Raw genomic sequence first — 24,965 nt, forward strand, 5'->3', positions numbered from 1 at the left:
CCAGGGGTTTTCACCGAAGGCCTCGGCTCCCTAAAGGCATGGTAGCAAAAATCAGTGTGGGTGAACACACACAACCACGTTACTTTCGCGCCCATCCTGTACCATTTACACTATGCCCAAGGAAGGTCCAGGCGGAGTTGGATCACTTTGAATGCCTGGGCATCATCCGCCCTGTCCGCTTCACCAACTGGGCTGCACCAATGGTCCCGGTGTTAAAACCCGACAGATCCATTCATCTGAACCAGGTTTCCCGTCCCGACCGTAACCCCGTCCCGCTCAGTGGCGGCAAGTTATTAACAAAACCCGACATGAGCCATGCGTATTTGCAACTGCTCCTAGATCCGGGCTCCTGGAGATTCGTCACCATCAACACCCACAGTGAGTTGTCCGAATACATTTGGTTACTGTTTGGAGTTTCATCGACCTGCATAATTCTCCAGCGAGTGATGGAGAACATCCTATGGAGCTTGCCCAGAGTGGCAGCATTCACCGGGGCCTCGGACAAGGAGCACTTGGACAACCTGACCGGAGTCCTCCGGCGGTTTGGACAGGCCACCATCTGCCTCCGGAGGGAGAAGTGCGTTTTTAACACCTCGAGGCCACCTATTTGGGGTATCGGGTGGAAAGGCATGGCCACCCGGTGGAAGACAAGGTGTGGGCAACCCAACAGGCACCCATCTCTCAAGGTCAGACGGAGCTGCGCTCTTTTCTTAGGGCTCATCAATTATTACAAAAAATTCATCCCCAACTTCTCAGCCCACTCCACCAATTGTTGAAGAAAGGGCAACAGTTGGGATGCCCCCCCCCGACCCCCCGACCCCCACCCCCACACCAGAATGCGTTCCAGGACGTTAAGCGACGTTAAGTCCTCCAAAAAGTTGCTCACAGACTTCGACCCTGAAAAGCCTTTTCTCCTCATGTGCAACACTTCCCCTTATGGCGTGGGGGCTGTCCTTCCACATGGGATGCCCGACAGATCGGAGCAGCCGATCACCTTCGCGTCTCGCCCACTTGCCGATGCCAAGCGTAACTAAGCTCAGATCGAGAAAGAGGGCCTGGCTTAGTGTTCGGAGTGCGCAAGATCCACCAATACATCTATGGTCACGCATTCACGGTTTACACGGACTGTCATGGCTGTTCACATCGATGCATGGATCTGTCATCAACAGGACCGCTCAGAGACAGATGCTGGTCGACACATGCTGTTGTGCTACTTCAAACCCGGCGATGTAGTCTATGACCGGGATTTCGGCACCATGCCACCTGGATCCCAGGCCTGGTGCTCAAAAGCTGCTGCTCCGGTCTCCTATTCAGTCCGGATACAGGGAAAAGAAGCCAGTCGCCACTTGCACCACATCTGCAGCCGCACGCAGGAACCACTGGAGCAAGCTCAGGATGCGCTAGTACGGGACCTCCACGGTCTCTGTCGCTGCCTAGGTAGCCACCTAGAGTGCTGCCAAGATCATTGTCCCAATCGCCTTCCATCGAAGTCCAGGAGGCTGAGATGCCTGACACTTTTTGGTGAAGTGCACATGTGCAGGTCGGGAATGTGTGTGCGCAATATGGCTGTCATCCAAAACGTGTATTTTTCAAAACTGCGCCACAGCTCCAACGCAGTCGGTCTCGAGGCTCGTTTGCACACCCTTATCTTTCTTCAGAATCTCAGAATACTGACTTTTAGACAATTCATGTACTCAACACATTCCGATAGCGTTTTCTAGATTAAGATCTTTTTGTCTCAGCAAACGTTCCCTGAGCTTTTCATCTACGATTCCAAAGACAATTTGGTCTCTGATCATAGAGTCAGATAATATGGCAAAATTACATGTTTGAGCTTTGAGTTTTAAATCTGTTATGAAACAATCAATAGATTCCCCATCTCTTTGCATCCTTTTCTTAAAGATAAATCTTTCATATGTTTCATTCATTTGAATCTTGCAGTGCAGATCAAATTTCTCGATGACAACATTATATTTAGTTTTATCTTCGTCCGTTGCGAATTGAAAGGAGTTATACAGTTCTATAGCTTGTGGACCAGCCATCGTTAAGAATACTGCTAGTTTCCGATCATCACTCGCATTGTCTAAATCAGATGCAGATAGATATAGCTGAAACTGTTGTTTGAAAACTTTCCAGTTAACATCTAGTTTACCAGATATTCTGAGCTGTCGTAGAGATTGAACTTACCTCAGTGAGTTCTTATCTCCATGAGTTTGAGATTCTTCTGTGTTTTGAAGTAGCAGGTCTATAAGCAGTTTGTTCTTCGAAGTCTAAGTCGCGTGCTGGTTTTTGTTAGCTAGATTCTAACTAATCTATCTAAATAACTTCAGCAGCAGCCTGGTACCATGTTATATTCCTTGCCTTTTCCGCCAAGATAGCCAGATATGTAATGTTGACAAAGAATATACAAATAAGAAGATTGAATCAAAACTAATTTATTTTACACACTAAACTAAAATGAAGTTTGCACACTCTACTGAGTTACAGGTAATAAACTAATGATACTGAATCTGTAGTACAGTATTCAATATTCTATCGAACTATTAAACGGCACTATGACTTGGCCTTGTGCTATATTTCTGTATTCAACTTTCACTCTGCTCTCTTCATGTTCTCTTCAGCTTCTCCCAGAATTCCTAGAGATGATGTCTTCTATACAGTGAATTAGTGACACCCTCTAGTGTTTGATTTACACATAGATTCAGATATTAACCCTTTACTATACTGACATTGTACATATCATTACAGTATGTATTGTTGACAGCCTGGCCAGGATTTTCAAGCCATTCGCTCCGGCAGATCCGATGACGCCATCCATCGGCTTCCTGGCAGCAAGGGATGTTTTCAACAGGATCTGTTGGATCCTGCTGCTGGTCAATGGCAGGCTGCCACCGTCACTGTAAGATACATGGTGGGTTTCACGGACAATCCCTCCCAAGCGTGTGAATAGAGGGTTAACGCACTAAGGTGAAAATTCCCACTCCCTAGGCAAGTCCCATCTACCATGTACTCATCAATTTCCATCTTCATGAATGAGAAATGAACTGAGAATGCTGTGATTATTACAGCTTGTTTAATCTGCAGCTGATCTGCTTCCGAAGAGTGTACCGGAGAAACAGATAGACGATGATGAGGATGAGGAATGTGTTGCCTTGGGGAAAAGGATGTGTGCTGATGGCGTGGTTAAATTCCGCCGTTGCTTCATTTTTTTCTCTGTTGCGAAGACTTGGACAGATGCTGAGGTAAACCCCTGGAATCTGCGTACGTTATTTAAGTATTTGTCCCTCAATGTTTCTCAACATGACCAAATGCAGAAGGAAAGAATCTTTTATTCTTTTTAAAAACATATTATTGAAGGCATTTTGTGGTAGTCACCACTGTTGTATTATATTGTATATATGGGTATTACGGTAAGGCCCCTGTACTACAGGTACGGGGGTAGATCCCTGCCTGCTGGCTCCGCCCAGGAGGCGGAGTATAAATGTGTGTGCTCTCCGAACAGCAGCCATTTCGTAAGCTGCAGTCGGAGGCCACACATCGCTGTGCAATAAAGCCTCGATTACATCTCGTCTCGTCGTAATTGATAGTGCATCACATTTTAAATGTATACATAATTGCAAAAAATACGAAAGCGAATGTTGCAACGGGTAACAAACCCTCCCCCCCCCCTCACCTGAATCACAGCGCCCACTCATGCCACCACCCTATCCGCCTCCCTTTTCCAACTTATCGCACCCCCCGAACAAAATGTGAACACCCACGCCATCCCCCCACCCCCACACTGACGACTCAATACTCCTTAAAGAAGTCAATAAACATCTTCCACATCCTGCTCGGCTGGCAATCAGCAGCACCTCCCACAGCTGCAGACTGGCTGGCAGACCTGGTGGAACTTCTTCACCTGGAGAAGATTAAATACACCATCCGAGGGTCAGATGAGGGCTTCCACAAAGCGTGGGGGCCATGCATCGCCTGTTCATGGCCAATAGAGACTAAGAAGAGCGGGGGCGAGGGGGGATGGAGGAAAACAAATAAGAGCACACACAATGGATAGAAACAGAGGAGGAAGGGGGGAGGAGGGAACCCAAGGGAGTTGCAGAGTAAAACAAGGGGGAAAAGGGAGCAGGGGAGGGTCCAGTAAGCCACCCCTCCCCCCTGACCGGGCAAGGACAAGAACTAAAAACCGCAGCAGAAAGGAGCGGAGCACAGGATGTGACACCTGGGGCAGAAGTCACTACTAGGGGGGAGGGGGGGAGAGTAGACGGAGGGAACACATGTAAAAATCTCTTATATTAAGAAGAAAATTTAAAGGGCAGCTCGGTGGTGCAGTGGTTAGCCCTGCTGCCTCACGGCGCCGAGGTCCCGGGTTCGATCCCGGCTCTGGGTCACTGTCCGTGTGGAGTTTGCACATTCTCCCCGTGTTTGCGTGGGTTTCGCCCCCACAACCCAAAGATGCGCTGGTTAGGTGGATTGGCCACGCTAAATTGCCCATTAATAGGAAAAAATGAATTTGGCACTCTCAATGTATTTGTTTTTAAATTTAAAAAATATTAGAAGCGAATGTATATGTAAATACCAGGTGCGCCATAGATTGAGCTGTGATAAACTGGAAAATAGCAATAAAAATATATATTTTTAAAACAGCTTCCACCTGGAGGTGAACCCTTCCTCCACCCCTCGAATGGCGAACTTCACTTTTTCCAAATGCAGGAACTCTGCCAAATCACTCGCCCATAGCCCTGTCGTTGGCAGCTCCGAGTCCCAGCAACACACCAAAATCTGTCTCTGGGATCTCAGGGAAGCAACGTCTCCTCGAGCTCTTCCAGATCTGCAAACGTTTCTCCCACAAACAAATCCCTGAAGTACTCTATCCCCACATGCCACCACCCCCGGAACCTTGCATCAAGCCCCGTTAGCATGAACCTATGATTGTTACAAATGTGCACCCACAGCGACATGCCTTCCAATCCAAGTGCTGTCTACACTGGTTCCAAAACCTCAGTGCTGAATCCACCACCGGACTCGCGGAGCCAGACTCGCAGAGTACTGAAGCAGTGAGAACAGGAGGGGCGCCAGCACCCGTGCCCTCATGCTGGTCCCCTTACACGAGGCCACCTCCACCCGCCCCCACAAACCTACCGCTTCTCCATTTCCTCGCCATTGCAATGTTTGCTGCCCAGTAGTAATTAAACAAACTCGGCAGCGTTAACTCACTGATGTACAATCAATTGCACAAAGACTTGAGTTGGATACAACTGAGGCTTTATTGCTCTAAGATGTGCGGCCTCCCACAGCAGATGGCAAAATGGCTGCAGCATGGAGGACACACATATTTATACTCCACCTACTGGGCGGAGCCAGCAGGCAGAGACTACCAACGTACCTGTAGTACAGGTCCTACCATACATCACCTAATGTAGGTGCAACTGTAGTTTACCACATTCACCCCCTGTTAAAATTGAGTCCAGCAGGGGTGGTGGAGAACTATATACAACAAATGGTTTTCTTTTTACATTCACATTTACAATTTTTGATAGAGAGAAAAAAAATGTCTTTTGAAGTCCAGTGGACCAGTTAGAGGTTTAACCGGTCCGGGGCCTTGATGTGCCGCTGGGAGTGACGTAGTGGTGGCGGGGATGCCGATGCTGGTCTGATGTCCGGTGCCGCCAGGAGCGTGCCGAAATCCTCTTCATCCTCGAGCGTGGGCAGGGGGAGGACGGATGGTCCCGGGGGGTTGCTGCTGGCAGCGCCGGGGGAGGGGAGGGTGGTGCCGGGCTGGGAGGGTGGGGGTGGGGGGGGGGGGTGACCTGCTGATGCCAGGTCCCTGAGGGAGACAGTATCCTGGCGGCCGTCGGGGTATGCCTCGTAGGCATACTGGGGGTTTGCATGGAGCAATTGTACCCTCTCCACCAAAGGGTCCGCCTTGTGGAGTCGGGCATGCCTACGGAGCAGGACGGGTTCTGGAGCTGCGAGCTAAGTCGGGAGCGACACCTCAGATGTGGACTTCCTGGGGAAAGCAAAAAGACGTTCAGGAGGCGTGTTGTTAGTGGCGGTGCACAGTAGTGACCGAATGGAGTGTAGTGCATCAGGGAGGACCTCCTGCCAGCGGGAGGCCGGGAGGTTCCTGGACCATAGGGCCAGTTGGACGGCCCTCCATACCGTCCCGTTCTCCCTTTCTACCTGTCCGTTTCCCCAGGGGCTGTAGATTGTCGTTCTGCTGGAGGCGATACCCCTGCTGAGCAGGAACTGACGCAGCTCATCACTCATGAATGAGGATCCCCTGTCACTGTGGATGTAGGCGGGGAAACCAAACAGAGCGAAGATTATGTTGAGGGCTTTGATGACGGTGGCAGACGTCATATCGGGGCATGGGATGGCGAAGGGGAATCTGGAGTACTCATCGACCACACTGAGAAAATACGTGTTACGGTCGGATGAGGGGAGGGGCCCTTTGAAATCCACACTGAGGCGCTCAAAGGGGCGGGAGGCCTTCACCAGGTGCGCGCGGTCCGGCCGGTAGAAGTGCGGCTTGCACTCCGCACAGACCTAGCAGTCCCTGGTGATTGTCCGTACTTCCTCGATGGAGTAGGGCAGATTGCGAGCCTTTATGAAATGGTACAACTGTGTGACTCCCGGGTGACAAAGATTATCGTGCGGGGTCCGGAGTCAGTCTACCTGTGTGCTGGCACATGTACCTCGGGCTTGAGCGTCTGAGGGCTCGTTGAGCTTGCCGGGGCAATACAAAATCTCATAATTGTAGGTGGAGAGCTCGATCCTCCACCTCAAGATCTTATCAGTCTTGATCTTGCCCCACTGTGGGTTATTGAACATGAACACTGACCGTTGGTCAGTGAGGAGAGTGAATTTCCTGCCGGCCAGGTAATGCCTCCAATGCCGCACAGCTTCAACGATAGCTTGGGCCTCTTTTTCGACAGACGAGTGCCGAATTTCTGAGGCATGAAGGGTGCAGGAAAAGAATGCCACGGGTCTGCCTGCCTGATTGAGGGTGGCGGCGAGGGCGACCTCTGATGCGTCACTCTCTAATTGAAAGGGCAGTGTCTCGTCTACTGCGTGCATCCCAGCCTGTTGTGAAGGCCTGTTGTGCCTCGGCCGTCAGGGGAAAATGGGTTGACTGTATGAGTGGGCGGGCCTTGTCCGCATAGTTTGGGACCCACTGAAAATCTTCCAGTTGGCCCCGAGGTTGCCGGCGATGCGGAGCGGCGGCGGCGGGCTGATGTTGTCCATGTTGCAGGATGACGGAATGCTGGCGGAAGGCAGATCACTTGCAGGTAGGTCTAAGAAGTGCTAATATCCCCCCACTCCTGGTATCATGGTGTGTTAGGTGTTCTGGATCACATACAGGTCACCAATACTTGAAACAGTGCAACACTATTTTATTGAATCATTAAGTGTTTAAACATACTCAGACTGTGGGTTAATGCGATACTAGGTTTAACTAAAGACCTTTGCCTTGTCCTAACCAGTCGATGCATTCAGCACATGGTGAATGTCTGTGTTGCAGGCTGTGAGCTCTGTCCTCCTAGCTAGCTGCAGCTCGAATGAGCGGGAACTCTGATGCCCCCTGTCTTTATAGTGCGTGTGCTCTCACTGGTGATTGGCTGTGGTGTTGTGTGTGTTCATTGGTCCCACTGTGTGTCCATCAGTGTGTGTCTGCACCATGATATACTGGTGTATATTATGACAGTAGGGGCCCGCCGAATTTCAGGGTTAGGCTCTGGAGGTTACACTGGAAGTCCAGGCCGAGGAGTGGGGCAGCGCAGAGGTTAGGGAGGATGTAGAGGCAGAAGCTGCTGAATTCTATGCCCTGGACTGTGAGTGTGACCGTACTGTACCCCCGGATCGCCACGGAATGGGATCCGGAGGCAAGGGAGATTCTTTGGTTGGCAGGTTGTACTGCGAGGGAGCAGCGCCTTACCGGATCCGGGCGGATGAAGCTTTTGGTGCTCCCGGTGTCCAGCAGGCAAGAGGTCAGGTGTCCATTGATTTTAACGCTGGTCGATGCGGTGGCCAGGTTGTGCGATCGAGATTGGTCGATGGTCACTGAGGCGAGTGGTGGTCGGTCGTCGCTGGTGTAAGATGACGGGGAGCCTGGGGGCCCTGGTTCTGGAACGCTGGCGGTGCCCATGTGCCGTGGGGAGGCAAGATGGCGGCGCCTGAAGATCCCAAGGAGGACAAAAATGGCAGCTGAAGATCTTGAGGAGTACAAAATGACGGCGCCCACTGGCCGCGCATGGTCCGGGGAGGTGACGGTGGCGGCACCAATTGTCCATAAACGAGAGGGGTGGGGGCGATAGCGGTGACTGCACGGGCCTGGCACACCGCGGCGAAGTGCCCCTGCATGCCGCAAGCCTTACAAAGGGCAGCGCGGGCCGGGCAACATTGGCGGGGGTGTTTCTGCTGGCCGCAGAAATAACATCGGGGAACGCCAGTTTGCTGGCTGGCGCACGTGGCGCAGGCGTATTGGCTGGGTAAGGCTGTGGGGTCCACAATGCGTAGGAGGGGTGGGCCGCGCGCCTGGGGGTGTAAGCCTGAACGTTGCATGAGGCGACCGCCATGGAGAGCGCTAGTTTCTTTGTCTCTGCTAGGTCGAGCGTGGCCCCCTCTAACAGTCGCTGGCATATGAGGACCGACCCAATCCCCGTAACAAATGCATCCCGCATTAGGAGGTTTGAATGTTCAGTGGCCGTAATGGCCTGACAGTCACAGTCCCGGACGAGTGGGATTAGGGCCCGCCAGAAGTCTTCTATGGACTCACCAGGGAGTTGAGAGCGAGTGGCGAGAACGTGCCTAGCGAAGAGCGTGTTCGTCTTCTGAGCGTAATTCTCCTTGAGAAGTTTCATGGCTTCAGCGTAGTTCGGCGCGTCCTGGATTAGCGGAAAGACGCTGGAGCTCAACCTTGAATACAGGATCTGTGTCTTCTGAGCCTCCGAGACAAGGGTGGCCGCCGAGTTGATGTACGCCTTGAAGCAAGCTAGCCAGTGTTGAAAGTCCTTTTAGGCGTCGCTTGAATGGGGATCCAGCTGCAGGCGATCCGGTTTGATACGGAGATCCATCTTTTGAAACTCTTAGAGCAATAAATTGATGCACGATCAATTGTACAAAGACTTGAGTTGGGTACAACTGAGGCTTTATTGCTCTAAGATGTGTGGCCTCCCACCGCAGCTGGTGAAATGGCTGCAGCATGGAGGACACACATATTTATACTCAGCCAACTGGGCGGAGCCAGCAGGCAGGGACTACCAACGTACCTGTAGTACAGGTCCTACCATACATCACCTGATGTAGGTGCAACAGTGGTTTACCACACCCACACCCCCCTCCCCGTTGATTCCTCTCCAAGAAAACCCTCCTCAACCATGGAGCCTTCCCCGCTCATACAAACTGCAAAATCAATCCATTCAGCTTCCCCAAAAAAATCTTGGGGACAAAAATCAGGAGGTTCTGAAATGCAAATATAAACTTTGGCAGCCCCGTCACCTTCACCGTCTGCACCCGCCCCACCAAAGGCAATGGCAGCACATCCCACCTCTTGAAGTCCGCCTTCATCCCCTCCACCAGCCATGCCAGGTTCAGCTTGTGCAGCTGAGCCCAACTCCGCACCACCCACATCCCAAAATAGCGGAAGCTCACCTACACCACCTGATTCGGCAATTCCCCAGCCTCCTCTCCTGCCCCCGTGCATCAATTGGGAAGACCTCACTTTACCTCATATTCAGCTTATTCCCTAAAAGCGGCCAAACTCACCCAAAATTCCCATGATCCTACGGAAGCTCCCAACCGGGCCCCAAATATAAAACAGGAGGCCACTTGCAAAAAAAGAAATTTGGTGCTTCCCAGCCTGCCCCACCCCCTCAATTCCCCTCCGTGCCCTCCACTCCCTAAGTGCCATTGCCAACGGCTCCACTGTTAGGGCAAAGAGCAGTGGGGAGAGTGGGCACCCCTGCCTCATCCCACGGTGTTGTCCAAAGTAATCCAAACTAACCTTGTTTGTCCAAACACTAGCCTTAGGCCCCTTGTACAGCAGCTGAACCCAATCCACAAACCCCTACCCGAACCTGAACCGACCCAACACCTCAAACAGATACGCTCATTCAACCCGATCAAACACCTTCTCCCCGTCCATTACCAACACTTCTCAGCCCGCTGAGGGCATCATAATAACATGAAGGAGCCTCTATACATTCGCCAAAAGCTGCCTTCCCTTCATGAACCCCGCCTGGTCCTCCCCTATCACCCTCGACACGCCAGTACTTTTGGCAACATCTTTGCGTCTAGACATTCATTTATGGGATGTAGGCGTGGCTGGTTAGGCCAGCATTCATTACCCACCCCTAGTTGCCCTTCAGAAGGTGGTGGTCAGTTGCCTTCTTGAACCGCTGCAGTCCTTGATGTGTAGGTACACCCACTGTGTTGATGGGGAGGGAGATCCAGAATGTTGCCCCAGCGACAGTGAAGGAATGGTGATATATTTCCAAGTCAGGGTGGTGAGTGACTTGGAGAGGAACCTCCACGTGATGGGGTTCCAAAATATCCGCTGCTCGTGTCCTTCTAGATGGTAGTGGTCGTGGGTTTGGAAGGTACTGTTTAAGGAACCTTGGTGAGTTACTGCAGTGCATCTTGTAGATGGTACACACAGTTAATACTGTTCATCGGTGGTGAAGGGTTTGAATGTTTGTGGAAGGGGAGCAATCAAGCGGGCTGCTTTGTCCTGGATGGTGTTGAGCTTCAAATGCTGTTGGAGCTGCACTCATCCAGGCAAGTGGTGAGTGTTCCATTACACTCCTGTCTTGTGCCTTGTAGAAGGTGGACAGGCTTACCCCCCAGCTTCAGGTACGTATCTGGAAGAAACACAACGTCCGCCTTCAATCTTCTTAAACGTGCATAAACATGCGACCTCTTGACCGGGCCATTTAAACCCCAAGTAATCAACTGGATCAGGGAGCTCCCTGCCACCCCTCCTCGCCCATCAGCCATTCCAAACCCCCCCCCCCCCGCCCCGTTTATCCAATTGCGGCACATCAACAGCTGCCACGTCAGCATCCCTCCACACCCTCCTCCCTCCCTGACAAACAACGACAAAGAAAACCCAACCACCCCTCCCCCACTCCCTCCACAAGTCAACCTCCCACATCATTCTCGTTAACTAGCCAACCGGGCAGCACGGTGGTACAGTGGTTAGCACTGTTGCCTACGGCGCTGAGGACCCGGGTTCGAATCCCGGCCCTGGGTCACTGTCCGTGTGGGGTTTGCACATTCTCCCCGTGTCTCCGTGGGTTTCGCCCCCACAACCCAAAGATGTACAGGGTAGGTGGATTGGCCGGGCTAAATTGCCCCTTAATTGGAAAAAATGAATTGGGTACTCTAAATTTATTTTTTAAAAACTAGCCAACCAACTAGCATGGTGGCCCCACTTGAGGCCACCGCTTAGCGCCCCCCCCCCCCTGAAATCCCCACAACCACCCTACACCCGCAAATCCCCAAAACCAGTAAAAACCAAAAAGGAAAACACACTCACCCACACTGCACCCATGTTCATTCAATGCAACAATCCGCTGGTCGTGTAAACCCACTTTCCCCACTTTAGCATCTCCAAAGCTCAGTGTCCTCACGCACCTCCCCGTCCTTGGTCTCTCATAAATTCACTCGCCTACTCCGGCGTGTCAAAATAAAACTCTCGATTCTGGTGTGTGACCCACAGACGAGCAGGGTGCAACACCCCAAACTTCACTCTTTCCTTATAGAGAGCAGCCTTGATCCGATTATAACCGGCCCACCGCTTGGCCAACTCTGCACCCAGGTCCTGGTAAATCCTCAGTATGTTTCCTTCCCAGATGCACTTTTTCATTTGCTTCGCCCACCTCAATACCTCCTAGTTATTGAGGAAACGATGCAGCCGCACCAGCATCGCCCTCGGTGGCTCCCCTGCCGTCGACCTCCTCCTCAGCATCTTGTGCGCTCGATCCACCTTGGGGGGTCAGTCAAAGTCTCCCTCCCCCACCAATTTCTCCAGCATACTCGCCACATACTTTGCAGCCTGTATTCCCTCGATCCACTTATTGTTATACGCCTGTAAATAATATTCCATGTATGCAGCAGTGTGACCTCCCACCAGCAGGTGGCCATGTGGGCAGCAGTGTGACCTCCCACCAACAGGTGGCCATGTGGGCAGCAGTGTGACCTCCCACCAACAGGTGGCCATGTGGGCAGCAGTGTGACCTCCCACCAACAGGTGGCCATGTGGGCAGCAGTGTGACCTCCCACCAACAGGTGGCCATGTGGGCAGCAGTGTGACCTCCCACCAACAGGTGACCATGTGGGCAGCAGTGTGACCTCCCACCAACAGGTGGCCATTTATGCAGCAGTGTGACCTCCCACCAACAGGTGGCCATGTATGCAGCAGTGTGACCACCCACCAGCAGGTGGCCATGTGGGCAGCAGTGTGACCTCCCACCAACAGGTGGCGTCAGATATAAGAAAGGGCAGATCCGGTGATCCTCAGCAGGTTGTAAAACGTACATAAGGACAGTCGTGCACAGGGGTAGTTCCAGAAGAGTCTAGAGAAACTCCACGATAGCTTGCTCTGTATCTGATCATTACCTTACCACGTGCGCATTAATAAAACTCCTGATTTGGACAACTCACCAGGAGCTTTGTGGATTCCTTGCTAGACAATGAATGCCGAACACAACGCCCCTCAGGCAGCCCCATAACCTGGAGATTCTGCCTCCTGGAGCAATTCTCCAGGTCCTCCACCTTCTCCCTCAACCTCTTATGGCTATTCGGCACGAGCACCATCGCCACCTCCAGTAAGGCCAGCCGGTGGTAATGCATTCCCACTGAGCCTCCACCTTCTCCCTCAACCTCTTATGGCTATTCGGCACGAGCACCATCGCCACCTCCAGCAAGGCCAGCCGGTGGTAATGCATTCCCACTGACTCTCCACCTTCTGGAGAGACAGGCCCTGCACCTCCAGCCTCTGCTCCTTTTGTAAGGGCCCCGAAGAATCCAGCACGAGTTTTAAGGATGCAAAATAATAAAGTTTATTTACTATAACAATATATACATAGTAGTAGCAGTAACTTCCCTTGCTACCTTCTCCTTCATCCTGGTTCCTGGACTGGCCAGCTTATTTATAGTAGGAGTTTCTCCGCCCCCCTCATTGGGGAAGTTCATACTCCCATAGGATTGTGCGATAGTCATTAGTCCCCAGCCAATCGTCAGAAGGCAGGTTATAACATCCCTCCCCCCCAAAGTCCAAGGAATCCACCGTAGGCCCTGGCGAAGGAAGGCGTCAAACTCGTTTGGCCGCAGGCCGGACGCCATTTGCACGCGGCGCTGGATCAGGCGGCGTATAACGAGACGGAGACCGGCGCTTCCGTGATGAACGGCGCGGTTGTACATCCACGGCCTGTGGACCCGAGGATTCCCCCTCTGATTCATCCTGTGTCTCCATCTCGGAGTCAGAGTCTGCTGCCTCCGTCATGTCAGCGTCTCTGTCCCCATTCGGTCCCGTCATGACCTGCGCAGGCTTTGAGTGAGGCACCAGTGGAATATTTGGAGGGCTACCTTCCCTTGTTTCTGGTCTTTGCCGCTGTTGAACTGAGCTCCGGGGGCGGGGAATCTTTTGCGGGGATGATCTTCTGGACCGGACGTGGTCTACATGTTTTCGCTGGAGACGACCCTGGGCTTGCACTTGGTACGATATAGGGCCCGTTTGGCGAAAGATTACCCCAGGAACCCATTGGGCACCACCAGCAAAATTCCGCACGAATACTGGTTCACCGGGCGCAAACTGCCGAATCGGACGATGCTGAGACAATCCCGGTCCCTGCCGTTCTTGTGTGCGGCGTACTTTTGCGCCAATGTCCGGGAAGACCATACTAAGGCGGGTGCGAAGTCTCCGGCCCATTAGGAGTTCTGCGGGAGCTACCCCAGTCACTGTATGGGGGGTGGTCCTGTACGTAAACAAAAACCAAGCCAGTCTCGTGTCCATTGATCCGGAAGACTGCTTCTTTAGGCCTCTTTTGAATGTTTGCACTGCACGCTCTGCCAACCCATTTGAAGCCGGGTGGTAAGGGGCAGTGCGGATATGGCGGATGCCGTTCATCTTTGTAAACCTAGCAAACTCCTCACTCGTGAATGGAGTGCCATTATCCGTGACCAGCACCTCGGGGAGGCCATGCGTGCTAAATGATAAACGCATTTTTTCAATTGTTGCGCAGGACGTTGTCCCCTGCATCTTATGCACCTCCAGCCATTTGGACTGGGCGTCAATTAGTAGAAGGAACATGGATCCCTGAAAAGGGCCTGTGAAATCTGCATGTAAGCGTGCCCAAGGCCGTCCTGGCCATTCCCAGTGATGTAGGGGCGCGGCCGGCGGAAGCTTCTGATGCTCCTGGCAAATGGAGCAGTTTTGGGCCACCTTCTCAATGTCGGTGTCGAGGCCTGGCCACCAGACATAACTCCGGGCCAACATTTTCATCTTGGTCATGCCCGGATGCCCATTGTGCAAGTCTGATAATATCAGCTCCTGGCCTTTTTTCGGGACAACCACACGCGTCCCCCACAAGAGGATGCCGTCTTCCATGCTGAACTCTGACAGCTTGGAGGAAAATGCCCGTAACTCGCCTGGGAGCTGTCTATGCTGCCCACCATACAGGACTATGTGCCGAAACTTTGACAGGACTGGCTCCGTCTGGGTCCACTCACGGATCTGTGATGCCGTGACAGGCAAGGTGTCCATAAAATTTAGGGTTGCGACCACCTCACCGGTCGTGGGGGTCGACATGGGGCCGGTCGATAAAGGCAATCGGCTCAGTGCGTCGGCATTTGCTATCTGCGTACCTGGTTTGTGCTCCAGAGAATACTCATATGCAGCAAGCAACAAAGCCCAGCGCTGGATCCGTGCAGAAGCAATGGGCGGTATCGGCTTATCCTCTCTGAAGAGTCCCAGCAGGGGCTTATGATCAGTCACGAAGGTGAAATGGCGGCCGTACACATACTGGTGGAAGCGTTTCACCGCGAAAACCACTGCCAGGCCCTCCTTCTCGATCTGCGCGTACTTCTTCTCCGCTGCAGTCAATGTGCGGAAGGCGAAAGCTATCGGTCGCTCGGCCCCGTTCTCCATCTTGTGGGACAGGACAGCCCCAATACCATACGGGGATGCATCACATGTGACGAGCAAAGGCTTTCCCGGATCATAGTGGGTTAGTGACCCAGACGACGACAATTGTTGCTTTACCCGCCGGAAAGCGGTTTCTTGCGGCTGACCCCAAACCCAGGTGTGATTTTTCTTTAGCAGCAGGTGTAAGGGGGCCAGCGTAGTTGCCAGATTGGGGAGGAACTTCCCGTAATAGTTTACGAGACCGAGAAAAGAACGAAGATGCGAAGTGTCAGTCGGGGTGGGGGCATGTTGAATTGCACGCACCTTCTCTGAGACGGGGTGCAGACCCTCGCGGTCCACCCGATAACCTAGGTAGACTACTTCTTTTGCCTGAAATACGCACTTTGTGTGACGTAAACGGACTCCAGCCTCCGAAAGGCGTTTAAGGACAGCCTCCAGATTTTCCAAATGCTCTTGCTCCGACGTCCCTGTAATCAACACGTCATCTAGGTAGACAGCCACACGTGGTAAACCTCTCAAAATGCCCTCCATAACACGTTGAAAAATTGCGCAGGCAGAGGATACTCCAAAGGGCAACCGTGTATATTCATACAGGCCCCGGTGTGTGTTAATTGTTACATATGGTCGGGAGGCAGGGTCCAGCTCCAACTGCAGGTAGGCGTGACTCATATCTAATTTTGTGAATGAGAGTCCGCCTGCAAGTTTCGCGTAGAGATCCTCTATGCGAGGCATTGGGTATCGGTCGAGTCGGGAAACTGTATTCACTGTAAGTTTATAGTCGCCACACAAGCGAACTGTGGCATCTGGCTTCATTACTGGCACAATTGGTGCTGCCCAGTCAGCAAAACGGACAGGCCTGATAATACCCAAACTCTCCAAACGAGTGAGCTCCCCTTCTACCTTCTCGAGCAAAGCGTAAGGCACTGGGCGCGCCCGGAAATAGCGCGGTGTGGCTCCTGGTTCAACTTGGATACGGGCTACGGCCCCTTTTATTTTCCCCAGACCAGGCTGGAATACCTCTGGGTATCGTCCTAGCACCTCAGTCAACCCTCCAGAAACTGTTTGGAGGATGTGCTGCCATTGCAACCGCAAATGGCGCAACCAGTCCCGACCCAACAGGCTGGGCCCATGGCCACGCACTACGATAAGTGGGAAACGCCCCTCCTGGCGTCCATAGACAACAGGGGTCATTGTAGTTCCTGCAATGTCCAGTGGTTCCCCCGTGTAGGTGGCCAACCTGGCCTGTGAGTCAGTTAGTGTAAGGGTCTGTATACCCTGCTTGATGCGGTCGAATGTCCTCTGGGCGATCACGGAGACCGCTGCGCCAGTATCCAACTCCATCTCCAGCGGGTGGCCATTGACCCGTACTGTCATCTTAATGGGGGCCACACGGGGAGCTGCCACACAATGCAGCTGCAGGCAGTCGTCCTCCGTCTCCACGTCCTCAGGAGTGGTCGCCGCAGGTTCATCCACATGGAAGGTACGGCCTCTGGGCTGGTCCCAGTTACGGCCCCTGGGCTGGTCCCAGTTTCGGTCGGAACGACGGCGCCTCTGGCGTCCCCAGGACCGCCGTCCGCGACGGGGTCGGCGCCTACAAGTCTGACACGGACATGGCTCCTCATCCATTGGCTCTGGAGAAGGCTCCCTTCGGGGAGGAATGTCCGATGGCCACTGGCGTCGGTCTGGTCGTTGCCTCGCCCAAGGTACCGCAGGAGTGCGGGGGGACGTTTTTGGGCGGAAAGGGTTTCGCCCCAAGGCATGCACTTCCATTCCCTGTAGCTCCTGTACTCCTCGCTCTGCGCTCTCTCGGGACAAGACTATTTGTATTGCCTGTTGAAAAGTCAATGTTGGCTCCGCTAACAACTTTCTCTGGGTGGCCGCATTGTTAATACCGCAAACCACACGGTCGCGTAACATTTCTGACAAGGTCTCACCATAGTCACAGTATTCCGCAATCCCGCGTAGCCTGGATAAAAAAATCGGCAAGGGATTCTCCAGGGGTCCGCTCAGCGGTATTAAACCGGTAACGCTGGACTATTGTGGACAGGGTTGGGTTAAAGTGTTGCCCCACTATATTCACAAGTTCGTCAAACGTTTTGGTGTCCGGCGCAGCTGGGTACGTAAGGCTCCTAATCACCCCAAACGTATGCGGCCCGCAGGCGGTGAGCAATATGACCACCTGGCGCTCGTTTTCAGTGATATTGTTTGCCCGGAAATAGTAACGCATCCGTTGCGTGTACTGGTTCCAGCTTTCCAGCGCAGCATCAAAAACATCCAAACGTCCGTACAGAGGCATGGTATAATAGAAAACAACTTCCAACCTGTATCCAACAAAAATCCAGGGAGGTGGCTTCAGCAGTGTAGACAGCTATTCACTTTTACCTTCGTCGCCAGTTTTGTAAGGGCCCCGAAGAATCCAGCACGAGTTTTAAGGATACAAAATAATAAAGTTTATTTACTATAACAATATATACATAGTAGTAGCAGTAACTTCCCTTGCTACCTTCTCCTTCCTCCTGGTTCCTGGACTGGCCAGCTTATTTATAGTAGGAGTTTCTCCGCCCCCCTCATTGGGGAAGTTCATACTCCCATAGGATTGTGGGATAATCATTAGTCCCCAGCCAATCGTCAGTAGGCAGGTTATAACAGCTCCATTCTCGATAACTGCCCTAAGCAGCTCCACCCACCTTCGTCAGGTCTTCTGAGGCCTCCTGCTTCTGCTGCTGGAACTTCGCATTCAAAAAGTCCACAAGCTAGTAAGTAGACCACGCCCAGCACCCTCCGCCATCTTTTCCTGTGTCGCACCTCGAATAACCTTTCGCTCAAGCTGCTGCCTCTTGTTACACTCCTCATTTGGTAAACCATAAACCGGCCCCACCGATGGCGAGTGAAACTCCTAAGAGCTCATGCACCTTTTGAATCGGGTGGGAAAGGACACTCACTCCATGGCCACTACCGGAAGTCGAAAGAATCTTCTTTTTTCTTTAAATATGTTTGCTCATCGACAGTGGGGTATTTTTGTTGATGAATATATCGCTTTTTTGAAAAATAGACTGCAGGCATTTCAGCATCTAAATCATCTTCTGACAGCAATACAGTATGAATAACCTCATCACGGGCGGCACAGTAGTACAGTAATTAGCACCGTTGCTTCACAGCGCCGGGGTCCCGGATTCAAGTCCCGGCTTGGGTCACTGTCTGTGCGGAGTCTGCACGTTCTCCCCGTGTCTGCGTGGGTTTTTTCCGGGTGCTCCGGTTTCCCCACAAGCCCCAAAAGACGTGGCGGGCGGCGGCAAAGATGGCGGCGCCCCTGGATCGCACATGGGGGATGTAGCAGTAGCGATGCTGGGCCTAGAAATGGCAGCGACCAATCGAGCCTGGCCAACAGTGATGAAGTGGCCCTTCTTACCACACCCATTGCAGGTCGCGCTCCGTGCTGGGCAGCGTTGTCTGGGGTGCTTGTTCTGGTCACAAAAGTAACATTTGGGGCCTCCGGAGTTAGCTGGCTGCCGCGCGGCACAGGCGTGCGGTGCACCCGGGTTGGATGATGGCGGGGCCCATGACGGCCACGAGGGTGCCGCGCGGTCGGAGGTGTAGGACTCCAGGTTGCGGGAGGCCACTTCTAAGGAGTTTGCGAGCTGTACTGTCTCTGTGAGGCCGAGTGTACCCCTTATAATATGCGCTGGCGGATGTAGTTGGACTTAATGCCGGTGACATAGGCGTCCCTGATCAGCAGCTCCGTGTGTTGGACAACCGACACCGCCTGGCAACTACAGTTTCTGCCAAGTAGCCGCAAGGCACGCAGGAAATCATCCTGAGACTCCCCGGGGAGTTGCCTGGCGAACACCTGGTTTACAGTCCTGATATGCTGTCATTTCAGTAGTTCTATAGCCTCCATGTGGGTGGGAGCATCCCGACTGAGGAGGAAGACTTGTGGGCTCACCCGTGCGTAGAGTAGTTGGAGCTTCTGTGGGTCTGAGAAGACTTCGGTGGATGCTCTGAGATATCTTTCGAAGCAGGCTAGCCAGTGCTCGAAAGTCGCTGTGGCCTCGGCTGCGTGTGGGTTCAGCTCCAGGCGATCCTGCTTGAGTAAGACGTTCATCTTCAAAATTCTAGCACAATAAATTGATGTACCATCAATGACCACGAGACGAATGGTGAACTATTGTGGCCTTATTGTGCTAGATGTAAAGCCTCCGGCAGCTGGACCCAAGAATGGGGGCAGTGCAGGAGAACATACACTTGCCTGCTGGGTAGAGCCACCAGGCCGGGATTTACTGTAATGACTGGAGTACACTGGCAGTGTACCGTAATACATGTAACATATGTTCAGTGGTTTACCACAAAGGGGTCTCACCAAGATCAGTACATTTTGGGAAACTCTAAATGGTTCACAACAACATAGAGCAGGAGATTGTAGTTTGGTTATTTAAATTCTACAAATGAACAAAGTTTCAGCATGAAACATATTGATGCAACACAATTGAATATGTTCAATCTAAAAGAGTAGTAAGAAAATATTGTCTTTTTTTGTAAAGGCGCATTGCCAAAAACTGATTGCGGGCAGCCATCTTGTTTCCATACACTGCAAAAAACAAAATGATTTTATTGCAGCCAGCTTCAAGAATGGAAAAGAATTACGAACTTGGATCGGTTTGAATGACATCAGGAAGGTAACGTTTCTTGAGTTGTTGTGTCATATTGCTTATGGTGAAAAAATTACACATCTTAATAATGATATAATTTTATACTTCCACAGGAGGGCAACTACGTCTGGAGTAATGGAACCCCAACAAATTATCTGAGGTGGAGACCTCGCCAGCCTGATAATTTGGGATCAATTAGGAACTGTGTAGAAATGGGGCACTGTAAGTTGACATTGCTCTTTGTGATGGCAAGAGTATATATGGGGAAACAATTCCAGACAAATAGATCAGTGGATGAGATTCTGAATGGGCTCCATGTGGTTGAGTTTTAGACTTTGACAGATCTCTGCTTCCTGCCCCACTGACAGTCACCTTCCAGGTAAAACTGTTTCCTGGGGGAAAGTACATGAGTCACATGCTGTGGATAAAGGAACATCCACTGGGAGTGACACTAAAGTTTCTCCTTCTGCTCAATTGTCCGTCTCTGTGGGTTCTGCAGGATTCAATTCCCAGATTGAAGATAACGTCACCCAGACAGATATTGGAAAGCTGGATTCTAATCGGGAATGTTCCAATTGTGTGAAGTCTGTGCAATGGGGAAGGAGACAGTTTAACCCCTGGTGGTGAGGCCGTGCTGTCCACCCACACAGGAGAATCCCACCCAGGATAAACTCAGCATCTAGGTGTAAACGGCTATGATATAATCGGGATTACGGAGACATAGCTGCTGGGTGACCAGAGATGGGAACTGAATGTCCAGGGGTATTCAGTATTTAGGAGGGACAGACAAAAAGGAAAAGGCGGTGAAGTGTCAGTGCTGGTTCAAGAGGAAATTAACGCAATAGTGAGGAAAGATATTACCTTTGACAATGTGGAATATGTACGGGTAGAGCTGAGAATCACCAAGGGGCAAAAAACATTAGTGGGCGTCATATGTAGACACCCAAACTGCAGTGGTGATTTGGGAATAGTATTAAACAGGAAATTAGAGACACATGCGATAAAGGGACATTTGTAATTATGGGTGATTTTAATCTTCACATAGATTGGGCAAATCAAATTAGCCACAATACCATAGAGGAAGAATTCCTGGAGTGTATATGGGATGGTTTATTGGATCAATACGTTGAGGAACCAACTAGAGAGTAGTCCACCCTCGATTGACAACTGTGTAATGAGAATGGAATCATTGGCAAGTGACTCCTTGGGGATGAGCGTCCACAATATGAGAGAATTTTTCATCAAGATGGAGAGTGAAGTGGTTGATTCTGAGATGAGGGTTCTGAATCTTAATAAAGGAAACTACGACAATATGAGGCATGAGTTGGTTATGATCGATTGGGGAACGTTACCTAAAGGGATGACAGTGGATAGGCAATAGCAAACATTCAAGGAGCGCATGGGGGAACTGCAACAATTGATTATTCCTGTCTGGCACAAAAGTAAATCAGAAAAGGTGGTCAATCCATGGCTTACAAGAGAAATTAGAGATAGTATTCGATCCAAGGAAGAAGCAAACAAATTGGCCAAGAAAAACAACAGGTCTGAGGATTGGGAGCAGTTTAGAATCCGGAAAAAAGGAACAAGGGATTGATTAATAAGGGGGGAATAGAATATAAGAGTAAGCTTACAGGGAACATATAAACTGACAGTAAAGGTTTGTATGGGTACGTGAAGAGAAAAAGATTGGTGAAGACAAATGTAGGTCCCTCACAGTCAGAAATAGGAGAATGTATAATAGGGGACAAAAAAAATGGCTGAACAACTAAACACATACTTTGGTTCTGATCCAGAAACCTGGAGGAATGCAGGGTTTAGTGCGAGGGTGGAACTGAAGGAGATCAATATTAGTAGAGAAATGATATTGGGGAAATTGATGGGATTGATGGCTGATAAATCCCCAGGGTCTGATAATCTACATCCCATAGTACTTCAGGAAGTGGCTCTAGAAATAGTGGATTGATTGGTGGTCATCTTCTAGGATTGTATAGACTCTGGAACAGTTCCTGCAGATTGGAGCGTAGCTAATGTAACTCCTCTATTTAAAAAGGAATGTAGAGATAAAATATGGAATTATAGACCAGTAAGCCAGATGTCAGTAGCGGGGTAAATTCTAGAATCCATTATCAAAGTTTGTATAGCAGAATATTTAGAAAAAGATAGTGGCAGGATCAGACAGAGTCAGCATGGATTTATAAAGGGGAAATCATGCATAACAAACCTACTGGCATTCTTTGAGGATGTAACTAGTAGAGTTGATGAGGGGGAGCCAGTAGACATGGTATATTTGGACTTTCAGAAGGCTTTCGACAAAGTCCCACATAAGAGATTAGTGTGTAAAATTAAAGTGGATGGGATTAGGGGTAGTGTAGTGAAGTGGATAGAAAACTACTTGGCAGACAGAAACAAAGAGTAAGAATTAATGGGTCTTTTTCAAATTGGTAGGCAGTGACTAGTGGGTATCGCAGGGGTCGGTTCTAGAGCCTCAGCTATTCGCAATATATATTAATGATTTAGATGAGGGAACAAAATGTAATATCTCCAAATTTGCAGATGACAGCAGGTTGCGTGGGAGGGTGAGCTGTGAGGAGGATGCAGAGATCCTTCAGTGTGATTTGGACAAGTTGAGTGAGTGGACAAATGAATGGCAGATGCAGTATAATATGGAGAAATGCGAGGTTATCCATTTCGCTGGCAAAATCGAGAAGGCAGACTATTATCTGAATGGCCATAAATTAGGAAAGGGGCATGTGCAACGAAACCTGGGTGTCCTCGTACACCAGTCACTGAAGGTAAGCATGCAGGTAGAGCAGGTGGTAAAGAAGGAAAATAGTATGTTGGCCTTCATAGTGAGAGGATTTGAGTACAGGAGCAGGGGTGTCTTACTGCAATTATACAGAGCCTTAGTGAGGCCAGACCTGGAATATTGTGTGCAGTTTTGGTCTCCTTATCTGAGGAAGGATGTTCTTGCTCTCGAGGGAGTGCAGCGAAGGTTTACCAGACTGATTCCTGGGACGGCGGGACTGACTTTCGAGGAGAGATTGAATCAGTTAGGATTATATTTGCTGGAATGAGGAGGGATCTCATAGAAATCTATAATATTCTAACAGGACTGGGCAGGGTAGATGCAGAAAGGATGTTCTCGATGGTGGGTGTGTCCAAAACCAGGGCTCACAGTCTGTGGATACGGGGTAGACTATTTAGGACAGAGATGAGGAGAAATATATTCACCCAGAGAGTGGTTGGCCTGTGGAATTGTTACCACAGAACGTAGTTGAGGCAAAAACTTGTATGTTTTCAAAAAGCAGTTAGATATAGCACTTGGGGCGAAGGGGGGTCAAAGGATGTGGGGGGAAAGTGGGATTAGGCTATTGAGTTGTATGGTCAGCCATTATCAAAATGAATGGCGGAGCAGGCTTGAAGGGCAGAATGGTTGCCTCCTGCTGTCCCTATTTTCTATGTTTCTATCTTCACTCCAAATCCCTGTGGTGATGTGCATCAATGTAAATGCATGTAGGCTAGCTAGACACTAGAGGGAGCACCAGAAACATCACACACACACACACTCAGCCAATAGATCAATTAGATAGGAGGTGACCAATGGACAATCACGATACACAAGGAGGTGACACGACCACAGGGGGGCATTACACCAACCCATATATAAAGGACACCACACACATGATCTGCCTCTTTCCAGTGGAGACAGTCAGTGAGTAGAGACACAGGGTTGATTCAATATTACACCCACCACATGGATTGCAGCAACTGGTTAGTCAGTCTGGGTAGCTATAGTAGGAGTAGCAATAGTATCGAACCCGAGTAATAGAAGTGTAAATAGTTTAATAAACGTGTTGAAGTTATCTCCACGTCTGAACCTTCCTTTGTCAAGTGCACCACAAGGAAGCCGCTTATGTTACACCTACAACATAACAAATCAACCCCCACTGAATATCGCCAGGTTTTGAGATTTCATTGACTCACAGACTGACTGAAAACGGGGTCACAACAGGAAATATCTCAGGTAATTTATTCATGGATTAAGAGATGGAGAAAATGAAAAGATCATTGAAATTCTCAAAACAGAAAGAATGAACTAATTAGAACAATAGCTGCTTCACTGAATTCAATCTTTCTTTCTTTCTCCAGCGGGATCTGATAGTTGGAATGATGCACATTGTAGTCTCCAATATCCTTTCATTTGCTCTTACAAAGTGCCCTGTGATTAGAGGAATCTGGTGATGCTCCGTGATCCTGTCCGGGACTGGATTCAGTGTTTGATTTGTTTGTGACACAGTTACTGCCTCTGTGACTGTTCTTAGTCTCTCAGTCAATAATAAATACAATTGCATCATGAGCTGTGTGTTTGATGCTGTGTGAGTCTAGTTTATAGCAGCCTTCCTGTCCCACTGTCGCTTCCTACCCACCTCTTCACTCAATACTACATTGGGGAGGAACACAGCGCAGACTTGGATGTTTTTTAAATTCATTCATGTGAAGTGAGCATTGCTGGTAAGATCAAAATGTATTCCTCTTTGAGAAGGTGCTGATGGTGAGGCACCTTCTTCAACTGCTGGAGTCCACCTGGCGATAGGGAGGGAGTTCTAGGGTTTTGATCCAGTGACAGTGAAACAACAACTATATAGTTCCAAGTCAGGATGCTGTGTGGCTTGGAGGGGGAGGAAGTGAGATCCCGCTTAGCTGCAGCTCCCTGTGACACGTGTGTGAACCACCTCCAACACCACCCCCACACCATCCTCACTCCCACCCACACTCTCACCCTACATCAACCCCACACCACCACCCCCCCACCTCCCAGGCCCACTCCCACCAACCCCGGCATGCGGTCTAATCATGCGTCTTGTCTTGTGTCTTGCAGGACCAGCTGGCGATCCCCACCCCTAGCCAGCGCCATAGCCAGAGCCTCTCCCCGTGAGCCGAGCAGTGAAAGGAGCAGCTCGGATACCAGCCCTCCACCTGAGACCCAGGACACCCCAGAGCTCGGGTCCGATGATGTCACTGACTTTCCGTCACAGCTGCCTGTAACACCCTCCACCGTATCAGAAACACTCACCTCGGTTGAGCACTTTAGTGAAGAGGATCCTGGGACACTATCTGGTGCACACCACAAAGTTGACCCAGTCCAGCAGGTGGAGGTAGGAACTCCCGAGCGT

General features: G+C 50.7%; 1 protein-coding gene across 1 annotated transcript in view; it reads left to right on the plus strand.

Moving 5' to 3' along the window:
- Positions 1-24,148, plus strand: part of LOC140387796 (aggrecan core protein-like) — a 37,979-nt gene extending 13,831 nt beyond the window's left edge. Inside the window, exons 4-7 of the mRNA XM_072470923.1 lie at positions 3,085-3,242; positions 19,684-19,818; positions 19,905-20,013; positions 23,941-24,148. Coding sequence (XP_072327024.1) covers positions 3,085-3,242; positions 19,684-19,818; positions 19,905-20,013; positions 23,941-24,020 — 482 coding nt within the window. The 3' untranslated portion in view covers positions 24,021-24,148. The remainder of the gene's footprint in view (positions 1-3,084; positions 3,243-19,683; positions 19,819-19,904; positions 20,014-23,940) is intronic.
- Positions 24,149-24,965: the final 817 nt, after the last annotated feature.

The sequence above is a fragment of the Scyliorhinus torazame genome, chromosome 13 (genome assembly GCF_047496885.1).
Source record: "Scyliorhinus torazame isolate Kashiwa2021f chromosome 13, sScyTor2.1, whole genome shotgun sequence".
Classification (NCBI taxonomy): domain Eukaryota; kingdom Metazoa; phylum Chordata; class Chondrichthyes; order Carcharhiniformes; family Scyliorhinidae; genus Scyliorhinus; species Scyliorhinus torazame.